This window comes from Phocoena phocoena, chromosome 8 (genome assembly GCF_963924675.1).
Source record: "Phocoena phocoena chromosome 8, mPhoPho1.1, whole genome shotgun sequence".
Lineage (NCBI taxonomy): Eukaryota > Metazoa > Chordata > Mammalia > Artiodactyla > Phocoenidae > Phocoena > Phocoena phocoena.
Window position 1 is genome coordinate 72,152,456 of NC_089226.1, and position 14,112 is coordinate 72,166,567.

General features: G+C 46.8%; 1 protein-coding gene across 1 annotated transcript in view; it reads right to left on the minus strand.

The window, feature by feature from the left end:
* SERGEF (secretion regulating guanine nucleotide exchange factor) overlaps nucleotides 1-14,112 on the minus strand; it is a 219,205-nt gene that overhangs the window by 171,283 nt on the left and 33,810 nt on the right. Inside the window, exon 9 of the mRNA XM_065882924.1 lies at nucleotides 122-288. Coding sequence (XP_065738996.1) covers nucleotides 122-288 — 167 coding nt within the window. The remainder of the gene's footprint in view (nucleotides 1-121; nucleotides 289-14,112) is intronic.

Here is a 14,112-nt window from a genome sequence, read left to right on the forward strand (position 1 = left end):
TCTGCATGGAACCCACCATAAGGCCTAAACTATAAGCACACAGGTAGGCTCTCAGCGAATGCTCCCCTGAAAGATAAGGAAAAGAAACACATCACCTCTGCGGAAAGAGGTCACTTCCTACCTCAGTTGCTCCCGTTAAACAATGCAGAGAGGAAGGTGTGCTCTTTGATGGCCTGGAGCAGCGGAGGGATGGATCCTGCTTCTTTGGTTTCCAGCCTTCATGAGACTCCAATGTCCTCCCCAGTTGACCGTAGTCTGCTCGGCCCCAGGCAAACACCTTGCCAGTTTCTAAAAAAAGAAAAAAAAATTATTTGAATTAAGGCTATATTCCACAGCTGTGCTCTCATGGGTAAGAGAAGAATTACAAGAGAAAGTATGATCATTAATTTTGGTACCAACTACTATGTAGCAGGAGCCTTCCTATCTTCTTGTAAAGCAAGTGTGCATATTCACGTGTTTATAGATGTGGGAACTGAAGTTCAGAGAGGTGAGATGTATGACTTAACCAAGATCAAACAAGGGCTGAGTGCCAAAGTTGGATTCCAACAGAGGCTACTTCTACAGGTTGGGTTCCTGCATTTTAACAGATATGGACATGGCCACAGAGAACACCTCAAGGGCATTGTATGGCCTATGCACCCTCTCCCCTCCCCCACACCCTCCTTGTACTTTGCAGGGACAGAGGATGTCTGTTCTCAGGCTCCCCTCCCTCTCACCCAATCCAGAGCCCTCTGTCAGCCACCTTGAGGTTCCCCAGGCTCCGGACTTGCCCCAGGCCACAGTCTCTCAGGGCCTTACTCTGAGCTCAATTAATGGCCAGTTTCATGTGTTTTTCCCTCCATGTAACATCGAGGACCTTTCAGAGTCTATGTTCTTACCCACAGGAGCAATTCTAATAGTCCCAAGGTGAGTGCCTATGTGTGCTAGAGGGAAGGGAGTGAGAGAAGGAAAAAAAAAAGACAAAATCATTTACAGCCAGAAAAGCATTCAGTCCCCCAGATGCACCATCTGGGAAGCTGGCCAGTGCTAAAGACGAATGAAGAAAATGAAGTTTGAAAAAAAGAAATGGCCTTTTTTCTCCCAGATAAGAGAGAATTCACCAAACTTATTCAGCTGTACCAAGTGCCACATTTGTTATTTCAACAGAAACGCAAAATCTGATGAGGCATAGATTATTAACAGATTCTCTGCAATAAATATGCATAACCATGTGCGCTGTATAAATTCTTTATACATGTTTATTTTAACAAAGAGAAACTTTGCTTAAGAGACAAAACACCAAGTAATGCATATTAAATTCTAGACAAATCTACTACATACTCTGTGTTTAGTATCAAAGCTTCATCTGGTCCCACATTCAACATATGGTTTATAGTGTCAGTTAAAAAACAACCAGAGACTCATAGGGGAAATGTCAGAATTTTGAAGGGGTACAGGGCTCTGCAGGGATACAGTTCTCAGGATCAATCTGCTCACGGACACCAAAATAGACACCAAGAAGTTCTTCCAGGCTTCCTCGAAGAGGGAACAAAGTCTGTGCAGCCCATGGGGTACCATATATATTACAAGAACAGGGAGAGGGTCCATTCAGATGTGTTATTTCATGGCCTCACAAGTGTTATTCCTTTTGCCATGGATGCCCTTTCCTTACATCATTCATTTGATAAACTATGGCTCAACCTTCAGAGTCCAGCTCATGGACCACCAGTTTTGCAAAACCTTTCTTGACTTCTTAATTCTCCACAGAACGGGTGAAACCCTCCCTCCTCTGATCTACCTTTACTACTGTACTCATCAACTACTAGGATCCCATTTAACAGGTGGGAAAATTAAGGTTCAAAGGAGTGACCAGCCCAGGGTCACACAGTTAAGCCACACTCCTTCTACCAGCTCATGGTACCACTCTGTATTGGTTAATCACACTGGCCCAAATCACTGCATAAACACACTTGCTTCACTTCTGTAGGATTAGCCCCCAAAAAAGCTCATGTGCCCAGGACCCACAAAGCATCCCAAGCTGGCAAACTGTCCCTCTGCTTGAGCTGGCTGGGATTTACAACCAGACTGCCTTAGCAGAGAGATTCCCAAGAAGCCAGAGGATGAGACTGTTACTTCTTAGGATCCTAGTGTTCCTCTGCTGAGAAGAACTGGCAAGTCGCTAACTGCAAGACTACAGAAAGAATTATGTTATCACAAACCCCACCGTGAATCCTTTCTTATCAAGTAAAACATCTTAGAACCTCCTCTGCTATTGATTATTGATGTCCAAGACAGGCAAGACTGCCAGAATATGGTGCTACCATGATTACATTTCCAATAACAATTCAACCATTCCACTTATGTAGCACTTTTCACCTTCAAAGCACTTTACAAAGATGAACTAATTAATCTTCATGCTCCCTGGGGAGGCCACAGACATTTTATTACAGACAACCAGGCTGACTGGATGGCCAGCCTTTGGGTTCCGACCTAAGTTTGTGCAGTCAGGTAGGTACACTCCCTGAAGCTGTCTGTCTGCTTCTCCCCAAAATATACTCTGCATCAGAAGGCTCACAGGGACAGAGGAGGCTTTTTTCTTTTTCCTTTAAACAGACATTTATTGACCACCTCCCAGAAGCTCAGCACATTAACAGACAATATCTCAATTAATCCTCATAAAAATTCTGTGAAGTATAGATTATTAAGCTTATTTTACAGAGGAGATTTGAGAGGTTAAGTGACTTGATCAAGTCCAGAAAAACCCAGCCAGTGGTAAAAGCAAATTATAAATCCTCTGTCTTCTGATTCCAAGACCAATGGCAGATCCAATGATTGCACAGCTGCTGTCACAAACTGATGAAACCTGGCTGATGAAACAGCCATTCTGACAGTGTTTGAGGAGGGGGGGAAACTCAGATTAAATGGATATGTTCTGTGTACCACCCAGCTTTCCTCACTAGAATGGCCTCCTTCCCAAGAGACCATGCAGACCTCAGAACTATAAGCAGTGAAATAAAGGCATTAAACACAAGAATTACGATTTTTTAGGTCACCTGGAGCAAAAGAAAACAATGAATCCACATACAAAAGATGTTCATTAATGCACTGTAGATAAATGTCTGCCTTGAGCTGAAGCAAGCTGGCAAATCCAAGGACATTCAGATCCCAAATGTATGACAAATGAATCTACCTTAGATTAAATAATAATTATATATTACTGTGACAAAAAATAGATACATTAATGCCATCCAACGAGTATAGGTATGTGTCTCCAGATAAATGGGAGAAATGACAAACAGCTCAAAATAAAGTCAGCAAGTAAAATATAATTTAAAGGCACACGCATGCGAAAATTAACAGAATAACTAGGGAGCCAAGAAATATACATGGCCAAGGGTCCCAACGCAATGGAGAAAACAACGGGGCCAGATGAGTGGTATTGACAAAGACTGTCTAGGGAGCTTGGAGGGAGCATTCCAAGCTGGAATTGCCCCGGCAGGCTTGATGGAACAAGTGGAGTTAAGGTGAACTTCTGGAAAGGAAAAGAAAATGGGAAGATCAGGGAAAACGTTCCAGGAGTGGGGAGAGGGGATAAGCAACGACAGAAATCCAAAGGCACAAGGTGGGGCAGGTGGAGAGAGGGAGGGTCACGAGGCAGGGCTGCGGAGGTGAGTCGGGGCTGCCAGGCTGGGGCCACCTCAGGGCAACGCCAGGCTCACGGTCTGGACCTCACCTTCCAGACTCGTTTGCTTGCACTCCCTTATCAGCAAAATATTTTTAACATACCTCTAATACATGTATATTCATTTATTTATTAAAGTATACACTTACATTATACACATATGGGAATTATAAAGGTACCTTTATTCAAAACTATATAGTGAAAACACACTCCAAAAGTAGAAAATTTAAAACAATGAGATAAAAACATAAAAGAAGTCAGAATTTTCTCTTCCCACACCCTGGCAATTCATCTTGCATGCTCACTTTAGGAACCACTGCTACATAGACCATGGGGAGACTGCAGACTTTTGGGCAGGGGTGGGGCCTGATGAAATGAGTGTTTGGGGGATGGTACATTTGGCAAAGGATTGCAGGGGGCCAGTAATAATAATACTCATACCTATCACTTCCCTCCCCAGCACTACTATGTGCCTAAGCATTCTGTTCTAGGAGCTCTCTATATACTGTTCTAAGCATTCTCTATGCAGTATTCTGTTTCCCCTCCCAACAGCCCCATCTTACTGACAGGGAGAAGGTTCTAGGAGTGGGAGAGGGGACAAGCAAAGTCACAGGAGTAAGTGAAAAGGGAAAGAAGGCAGGAAGCCACTATAGTGACACAAGCCTAAGAGGCATCAGCTAAAGCCAAGGTTGAAGTTGTTGCAGGGGGGCAAGAATTTGCAAGGCTTGGCACCCCATTTGACGTAAGAGAAAGGGAACGGGAGGAGATACACAGCACTCTGAGATTTCTGGATTTCAAGGTTAGTGGGAAGGTGGGGGTGTGCCATTAAAATATAAAAAGGCGCAGAGGGTGCTAGATCAGGGGTTCCATTGACAGGAGTCATGCGTTACCAAATGATTTAAATCACTTGGGGCCCTGTGCAAACATCTTATCGAACAAATACAAATAAAGGGGGAGTGAATGAGGAGAAAGAAAATGAGGTGCAAAGCCCTGGGTGCTCTAGGATCAGAGAAGACACAAAAGTGGGGGTGGATGCGGAATGGTCGGGGAGCCAGCTTCCTTCACCAGCCAGAGGGCTGCCCAGGATGCTGGTAGGGGCAGGTGCTGCAGCCACAGCAACGGGCACAGTGAGAAGCTGCTTCAGCGGTATCTGGGTCCTCAGGGAAAGATGTATTTCTACCCTGTTCTGGGAAAAGGGGTCCTGAAGGTGATAAGAAGATAGATTACAGTGTGATATAAGGAACATCCATATTTTCCTAACATAATCTGTCCCAGAAGGAAACAGAATGAAGATATCAAAATGGAGCTATAGCAAATAGAGGTAGATGTTGTAAAAAGAATCCCATGGGTCAGGCAGAAAAAAGTCCATACAACCTCTTTAGTCCCTCCCACCTCAAATGCTTCTGGAGTACACACACACACACACACACACACACGAGGAGGCCTCTCTGCACCTATGAGTTATATTTATTATATAATTTATCCGTTTACAAACACTCGTTACTCTCTGGGTTAGTAATTCTAAGTCCTTGGAGTGTAAGAACCTCATTTCTATAACCCATCCTTTGTTCTGCCATGTGGACAGAGACTTTATAAAAAGGCACTTGATGATAAAAACCAAGAACTTCGAACACCGAACTAACGGCCTGAGAGTCACCAAGCTTAGTCTTCCCGTGCAAGGAGGAGGAGAGGGGAGAGCTCAGAGGACAGGGGCCGGACACAGGCACACCAGGCTGCTTCCGCCACACAGACGTGCTATCCTGCTCTTCCTCGAGGCTTCCAACACCCCTTCCCTCCGCCCCCGCTCTCTCCTCTACCCCTGAGCCCATTCACCTAGTCAACTTGTATTCATTCACTCTTCAACTCTGCTCAGTCCTCAACCCAGATCAGACTCTTCTGTGCGACAATCTCAGAGAAGCATGTTCCTCATCTTGGGAGAACTTGTCTCAGTTTATAACTGTATGCTCATTAGGAGGACTGTTGATTAAAGTCTGTCTCGTCCTCTAGAGACTCAGCTCTGTGATAGCAGGGACTGTTTCTGCCCATCCCTGTATCCTAGAAAAATGCCCAACACAGAGTAGATGCTCAATAAAGTATTTGTTGCTGGAATGAACAAATGAACAATGTAACCATCTCCTCCTACCTACTTCTTGCTCCCAACTACTAAACTTTATCATTTGCTGGCTCCATAATCTTAAGCAAATTACTCAACGTCTGAAAAATGGAAAAATAACACCTTCCTTGTAGGGCTGCTGCAAGGATACTTTTTCATATAGTGCATGACACATAATAGTAAATGTTAGCCACTATTACTACTATACTCCCAAACTGAACACCACAGCCTTACCAAGGATTTCCATCATTCCACCCCCAATTTCTACCAATTTGTCAAATCTTCTCTGCCAGCTGCCAACTACCGACATGCTAGGTAAGTCTTAGGTGAGTCATCATCTTTATCTTACTGATAAAGAAGAGGAAGAGCACTGAAGGCTTCACCATTGGATTTGGGGATTTTTGTAAGATACAAGCATAGTATATGGCACATCGCATCACACAACACAAATAAATTTAAACCAGGGGGTAAAAAGGAAGAGAGTGGAAGAGAGCAACGGAAAAGAGATGAAGCAAGGTGAGCTGGAGAAGATAAGAAGCTTTAACCAGAGACTCAGAAGATCTGGATCCTAATCCTGGCTTCTCTCCAAGGCTACGTGATTCTGAACACATCCCTTCCCTCCAGGGGCCCTATTTTTCCCATCCATACAACAAGAGGACTGGGATCGATGACCTCTGAGACATCTTCTTGGTCTAAACTTTAATAATGATGTCTAAAAATCCTCAGGGTCAAATGAGTGGTGTACAATTTAATTTTCTTGGCACCTTTTGAATATTTAGTCTGACCAGTGTCCTTGAATAAAACATCCACTCTAATATCAAAGACCACTAATATGATTAACAATTTCTATTGAAGTCTAGTTGATTTACAATGCTGTGCCAATCTCTGCTGTACAGCAAAGTGACTCAGTTTTACATATATATGCTTTTTTTTTTAATTGAAGTACAGTTGATTTACAATGTTATGGTTACCAATTTTAAAATTTGGGAACTTGGCTGTATATCTTGTTTGTTTGTTTTTGTAAAATTTCCCAAGTCTCCAAAGTTGTATCATGAATAATATCACATAACAAAAGGTCTGAATTTTTTTTAAGTTAATACAGGAATAAAATTTCCAAACATGAGATGTCCAACTAAAAAGAAGAGAAGAAGCAGCCTGCAAAGAGATTGAATAAAAACATAAGGGCCTGGGGAGAATTACTTATTGAGAGCCGACTCTGTGTAAAACTCTATTTTAGGCACTGCCATGAAGTTATATAATTTAATCAACACTGAATGATTGGTGTGAATCCCATTTTACAGAAAAAGAAACAGGTCACAGAGGTTTAATGACTTGCTCAAGATCACACAGCTTGGAAGTGGCAAAGCTGCAATAATGGTGATGATAATAACAATAACTGATGTTTTGAGAGCACTTACTTCATGCCAAACTCTTTACATGGATTGTCCCATTTAGTCCACAAAAACACCCCGTGAGAAGGCATTATTATAATCCTCAAATTACAGGGGAGGAAACTGAAGCATAGAGGGAGGTGAAGTCTCAAGCTCAGAGCCTCCAGCTGTCCCCAGTCGGTGCCCCCAGTCACTGCCCTGCAGGGGACCCACCAGTCCGTGTGACCCCAGCTGCCCACACTGCCTCTTTAAAAGTGGACAGTCCCAAGGACTTCTGGAGGTTGTTCAGAGTCACAGGGACACCTGTGTGGGCTAGGGGCACAAAGACAGCCCGGCCAGATCACTAAGGGAGCATCACCCTCGGCCTATACGGCAAAGATCAGAGTCCTAAGACGTGCCAGGCACTCCACACGGCTGCTCCATTTTCACCACTCACTTTATTAGCTGTCAAATCAGGGGCACTGGCGAGAGAAGTCCAGACAGAGTGCACCTGAGGAGCCCCTGGACCAGCTGTAGGACGGTCTGTATCACACAGGATGGGGGCTTCCCAGACAAAAGCAGGGAGGACTGGTTTCTTCTCCAAACCTGGGGAGGGCATCACAGGAAGCCCTGGTCCTAGATTGTTTGTGTATTTGGCTCCCTTGCCCTCCACAAGCCCCTCCCTCCAAGCACCTCGGTTCTCTTAGCGCTGGGTGACTGCCCCTTTGCCAAGGGCCTGCTCCACTTCCTCCCTCCCAGGCCTCAGGGTTGTGCTGTGCCCCAGCCTGCACTGCTGGTCGGCCTGCTTGTTCCACCCACAGAATTCCTTCTCATCCTCAGGGCCTGGCTCAAAAGCCACTGCCTCCCTAAAGTATTCTATTATCCCCTAGTCAGAATGGGCCATCCGTTCCTTAGGAGCCACTGGCATGGTACTTGTACCCCTGTTCTAACTACTATTCTATGCCACCAAATATAAGCTCATTTGATGACATGTCTTACGTTGCCCACTGTCTTAGTTAAGGTTCTCCAGAGAAACAGAACCAGTAGGTTCTATAGAGCAAGATTTATTATAAGGAATTGGCTCACATGATTATGGAGGCTGGCAAGTCCAAAACCTGCAGAGCCGATGTCCAAGTTCAAATGCTGTCAGGCAGGAGAATCCTCTCTTACTCAGAAAAGGGTCAGCTTTTGTTCTATTCAGGTCTTCAACTGATTGAATGGGGCACACCCACATTAGGGAGGGCAATCTGCTTTACTCAGTCTACTGATGTAAATGTTAATCTCCAAAAACACCCTCACAGAAACACGCAGAACAACATTTACTAAATATCTGGGCACCCGTGGCCCAGTCAAGGTGACACATAAAATTAACCATCATATCCACTGAGGGGTAGAGAACAGTGATCCTTCCTTATGTTGTCTGTATTCCTCACAGCACCTAGCATAGGGCCTGACCCAGAGCAGGTGCTCAGTGTTTGCTGGAAGAAAAAAGAGTCACAGGCATTGCTCTTACCACAAGCTTTTATGTGCCACCAAGGATGTCAGAGACCATCTCCTCCAACTACCCAAAGAGAATACAAAACTAAGGAAAACAGATGACTCTTCACACAGACGAGTCCGAAACAGAGCCAGGCACTCTCAATATTCAACAAATAGTTACTGAGTACTTTCTATAGGCCAGGTGCTGTCCCAGGTGCCAGGGGCCACAACAGTGAATGAAACAGACAAAACTCCCTTCCTTGGCAAAGCTGACATTCTAGCAGGGGGAAGACAGACAATGGACAAAAATCACATAAAACATATCCCCTGGCAAACGACTTTAAGTGCTATAAAGACAAAGTAGGAAAAGGAGACAGGAAGAGCTGGGGAGGGAGGTGGAGGCCCAGGACAAGTGCCCAGCTCCCCACTTCCTGTCCAGGGCTTTTTGTCTATAGCACACCACATTTTTTAAAGGAAGAAACTTAAATTGAAGAGCCCTCACCCGACTCCTGAAGGGACAGTGAGACTTGTTCTAACTACCTCTCAGGACTATGATGAAAAGGGAGACAATAAACATGAAAGCACTTTATAAACTCTAAATAGAGGTGCTGGAAATATCATGACTGTCACTCTTTCTCTAAAGCCAGTTTGCAAAGAACCATCATGAGAGGCTGGACCGTGAGCCCCTGACCTGAGGGGCTCTGGCCCCGCTCTGGCCCAGTGCTTGGGCTTCCTGCTCCTCCAGGAGCCCAGCGGCACATCAGGCTGCCAGTCACACCTAGCAGTCACTTGGCACCCAGAGAAAAAACATCCCTGATTGAGGCCGGTGCCTCTGCAGATGTTTCCCAACTCATTTCACATTCCAACTCCCAAGCTTCTTCACACACTTTTAGACTCTTATTAATAACACTTTAAAATGTAGATTGCTGCCTAATCTTAGCTGCGTAATTAAAAAAATAATCTTGCTTCTCTCCTTCCCAGCAAGAAAGGAAACCATACCCCAGGGCTTCTGCAGCTAAGAATCACACCCTGCAGAAAAGCTAGCAGGAGGCTGCAGGTGGGGGTGGGGAGGACGGAGGGAGGGAATGGGGGGAGTTGAAGCCAAGAAGCAAGTCTAATCCTTGATTTTGGAGAAAATGAAAACGAGGCTGAAGGAGGCGAGGGGTTTGCCCGAGGACACACAATGTATTTTGGCAAAGCCAGAACCCGAATCCCAGTTTCCTGCTTCCCAGGAACCTCTGTCCACTGCTTCGTGGGGGGAGGAGAGGAAGAAGGCAGATGTGAAGTCCTTGAAGAGTAGGAACCTGTACTTGTGTCATTCTCCGTGAGCACTGCTCACTGCACAAGGAGAAACAGCTACAGGTCTCAGATGTTCAAGATGATTATGGGAACAAGGCTCAAAATTCTTGACATTCAGTTCAGACTCACAGACCACCAGAGCAGGAAGGGACCTCAGAGTACTCTAACCCTACCGTCTGCTTCTGCTTCAGCTGGGAAAAGTACAGCCCAGTAAGGAAAGTAACTGACTTACACAAGGTAAGGTAGCAGTGGGTTAGAAGCAAAGCAAGACTAGAACCCAGGTCGCCCTGACTTCTAGCACATTCTACTCACAGCTTCTTAGAAAAATACGTCAACCTCTCAAAGCTTCAACTGCCACCTGCATTAGCTAATTACCAAAGGCCTCCTGGGCTCCTTGGCATAAAAGAGCAGAGACAGGCAAGGTCCACACGGCTCCTCACTGCCTGCTTCTCTAGCATGACTTCTTGGAAGGCCCAAGAGCAAGGTAATGGAAAGACACACATCTCTACCCCCATCACCTCAGGGTTCTCCTCTCCCCACCTAGCCCTGGACTTTGCCTTCAATTGCTGTCTCTTGCAAAAGATCATCAGCAGTTTCCATCTCTGTGAAGTTACAAAAGAAGAAGAAAAAAGGCCAAGCACTGAGCCCAGCTGTTGGTGAAGCTGCGTTTTCCACTGATGACTATGACTCACAGTGCCCGAGCTGGAGGCTGGAGCTGGGAATGAGACTTGGGTGATTGGGCACAGCCAAGGGAAAGCCGCAGTTCCTAAGCACGCCTGGGCCTGCAGAGACGCGCTGCCTGAGTCCCTCGGGTAAAGTCCCAGCACCTGGCTGTGGGCACACAGCGACCCCTGCAGACCATCCTGAGGTCCAGCAGGACCAGGAGCAGGGCCAGTGCATTCTGCAAAGCTCACCATGGTATCCAAGCTGTCATGTTAGGAAACCAGGGTCCCACCTCCAAAACCCCAAGAGATCCCCCAATACTCTTTGCATCCTTGGCTTTCAAAGAGAAACTGGCTGTTAGTTAACGGGAGGCCCAGATTAAGATCTTCAAGCAGGGAGACAAAGGTTGCCCCCGATCCTTGGGTGGGCAAATAATTCACCCAGGGGTAGGAGCAAGGAGGGGAGGGAGCCTGTCCCGGATGCCAGTTTGTGGTCAACCAGTGAGAACGTCTTGGGACATGACTCTGGATGGTGTCTCTCAAATTTCCTCTAACCCCACCCCTGGGAACTGTCCCAAGTTCTTCAGGAGAGTTGAGTATTAAAGACCTATTGGGGCCTTAAGAGAGCTGCACTCACAGATGGGGGGAACTCTCCCAACCCCACCTGTAAGGACCCTGCGAGAGCGAGAACAGAGCAGCAGGACAAGGTCAGGAAGAGCCTGTGGAAGTGACGCCCACCCACTGCCAGTGGTCTGGGGACTTGCCACTTGCCTCAAGCAGTGGCAGTAAGGAGCACCACCAGAAGAGGCCATAAGGAGAACCTGCTATGATCAAGCACCCATCAGGAAAGGGAAGACAATCAGACCTGGAGTCCCAGTAATTTCAGTGAAAGGGGCCCTACAGGTTACATTCAAATTGCTCATCTGGAGGTCCAAGGCCTCGTGGTGTGAAGGGCCATCAGGCAAGATCCACGGTGAGACAGCCTGTATTTCCTTCCCTTCCACATCTGATCTCTCTCCCACTCTGCTCCCAGATCCCATCTGTCCCTCAGGCCCCAGAAAAAACACACTTTACCAGCACCCCACCCACCAAGAAATTCCACCAATGCGACCTTCTGTAAAAACCTGACTGGGTTTAAGATGACCTCCGAGGCGTTCACGTTGAGTCCCACTAGAGATGGTGAGCACCAAAGCTATGGTGTCTTCCCTGGAGAGGCTGACTTTTCCATGGCCAGGGACTGGGAAAGGCATCTGCTACACAGGATTTTTCATTTCATAGGATCAGCTCCAACCAAATCAGCAAAGCACTGTTACTATGGACCATCTGCCAGGACCCGGAAACAGCCCTGTTACATAAAGGGGCTGGTGTAATGAAATTTATTAAACTGGATTCTTCCTTCCTCCATAAAGGAGACGAAGCAATTACAGTCTCTCTTAGGAGATGCGCTGCAGGGCAGTGGAGGAGCCCTGGGCTAGAGACCCCTGGGTTCTAATCCTGGCCCTGCGTCCATTAGCTATGGGACCGTCTCCCTGGGCTTCTGGTTCCTCAAATTTCAAATAAGGATGAGATGGTCCCTTCCAGCATTAAAAGTCCATGACTTCTTATTGTTTTCACCAAAATGGCAAACAAAGTAAGCATACTTTGATATTAATTTTGTACGGTAGAGTTAATTTTCTGAAGAAGAGCAGTGCCTTCATACTTGCAGGCTAAAGGAGAAAAGTGCTGAGCGGAGCCCCTGACCCAGGGGCTGGCTGGAGGGAGATACACAGAGGAGAAATGAGAGGTTAGTACCTTCTATCACCCAGGCAGGAAAGGCCCAAGCGAATCACAGAGAGTTCTCTGGGAAGCAGTACAGTACTGTCAGTGATCCCGTTTGTGCACACAGTACTTTGCATGCACAAAGCGCTTTCACATCCAGGATCTTACTTGATCCTCACAATGTCCTCTGGTAGACAAGGTGACACTGCTGACCCCATTTCACTCTGAGCAAGGTAAGGCCAAGTAACTAGGTGGGCTGAGTCCATGTCTCTTAAGCTCTCTTCAGTTTCCTCACACGTAAAATCGGGAAGGAGCCTTGCTCGGCAAACTTTGGGTAAGGATTAAATAGATGATTTTGCAAATCCCTGGCAGAACGCCTGGCACACAAGTGCGTCCTTGGTAAACATGAATAACCCTTCCCCACACCCTCCATCTCCTCGGGGAGGTGTGGGAGAAACCCCGAAGCTGCTCATCTTCAGGCCCTTATGAAATGCTTCAAGACGGAAGGAAACACAACCTTCCCTGTGGCCTGAGACAGCTCCCCAGAGAGTGGACCAGTGAGCCAGGTAACTCCAGTCCCTACCAGTCTCGGCCTTTCTAATGGTTGCCCAGGTCATGGGGGAGAGGGTCCTCCTGGGAATCCAGAGTACCTCAAAATCAGCCACAGAGAGACCTGAGTAGAAAGCAGCCTGTAAGAGCTGCCCCGAGGCAGGGCCCCCCCTCCCTTGTTCAAATATATCGCCTCCACCCCGAAACCTTCAGCTGCTCCTTGCACTGCTCACAGAATAAAGCCTGAATAAGGACCCATGCCTGTTATTCTTGAGGGATTCCAGTCCCTTCTGATCCTCTCTGGCACCATGTTAAGCAAACCACACCAGGGTGCACTTCCTACTTCTATACCTTTGTTTCCAGGATTCCTTCTGCCTGGAATGCCCTGCCCTCACCTCAGCTATTCAATAAATATTTGTTGAATAATAAAGTGAAGGCATGAAAGAAGGAATGTGTGAATGAGTGAATGACATGATATATACCCCCACTGAGGCAGCCAAATTAGGGATTATGATTCTCGTTTAACAGATGAGGAAATTCAGGCCCAGAGAGGTTATTGACTTGCCTAAGATCACACAGCCAACAAGGAGCCAAATTAGAACTTGAACCTGGCTCTTCAGGGCTCTTTTGGCTACCTCAGGCTTCCTCCTAAGGTAAAAAGTCACTCTTAGATTAGGAAAAAGCTGATCCAAGATTCCTCAAAATGGGCCGCTTTCATCTTGGCACACGTCCGAGAGCACTTTAAGGCACTGGCTGTCACTATGATTATTGAGAGTTCCCGTGAGACAGGCAAGGTCCCCTGAGAAAGGGCAAGCACAGTGCCATCTGTCAAGAACCTAAAAATGATGGCGCAATTACAGGCCGGTCACTTAATGCTCACTTTTAGAGAGCTCCTGGAACAAATCAATCTCCACCAGGAAAGAGGAGGAGGGTTCTTAGAATGGAAACTCAGCCCTCTTGCCAGGGACCTCCGAGCCCTTACCAGAACCACCCTGTGAACTCGCAGCATGGCCGGTGCGCCAACCCCCTGCCCCAGGGACAGATGGGTCAGCCGAGACCCCACAACCCTAGGGCACCAGGCATCACTGTCAGCCTCAGGGAGCTGAAGCTCTCTCTGCCCTGGGCCTCTCCAAGAAGGTGGGAAGAGGGCAGGGCCACAGGCCGGTCTCCTGAGCACAGCCACTGAAAATGGCATCGCTCCCACATCCGAAAACTGCAGCC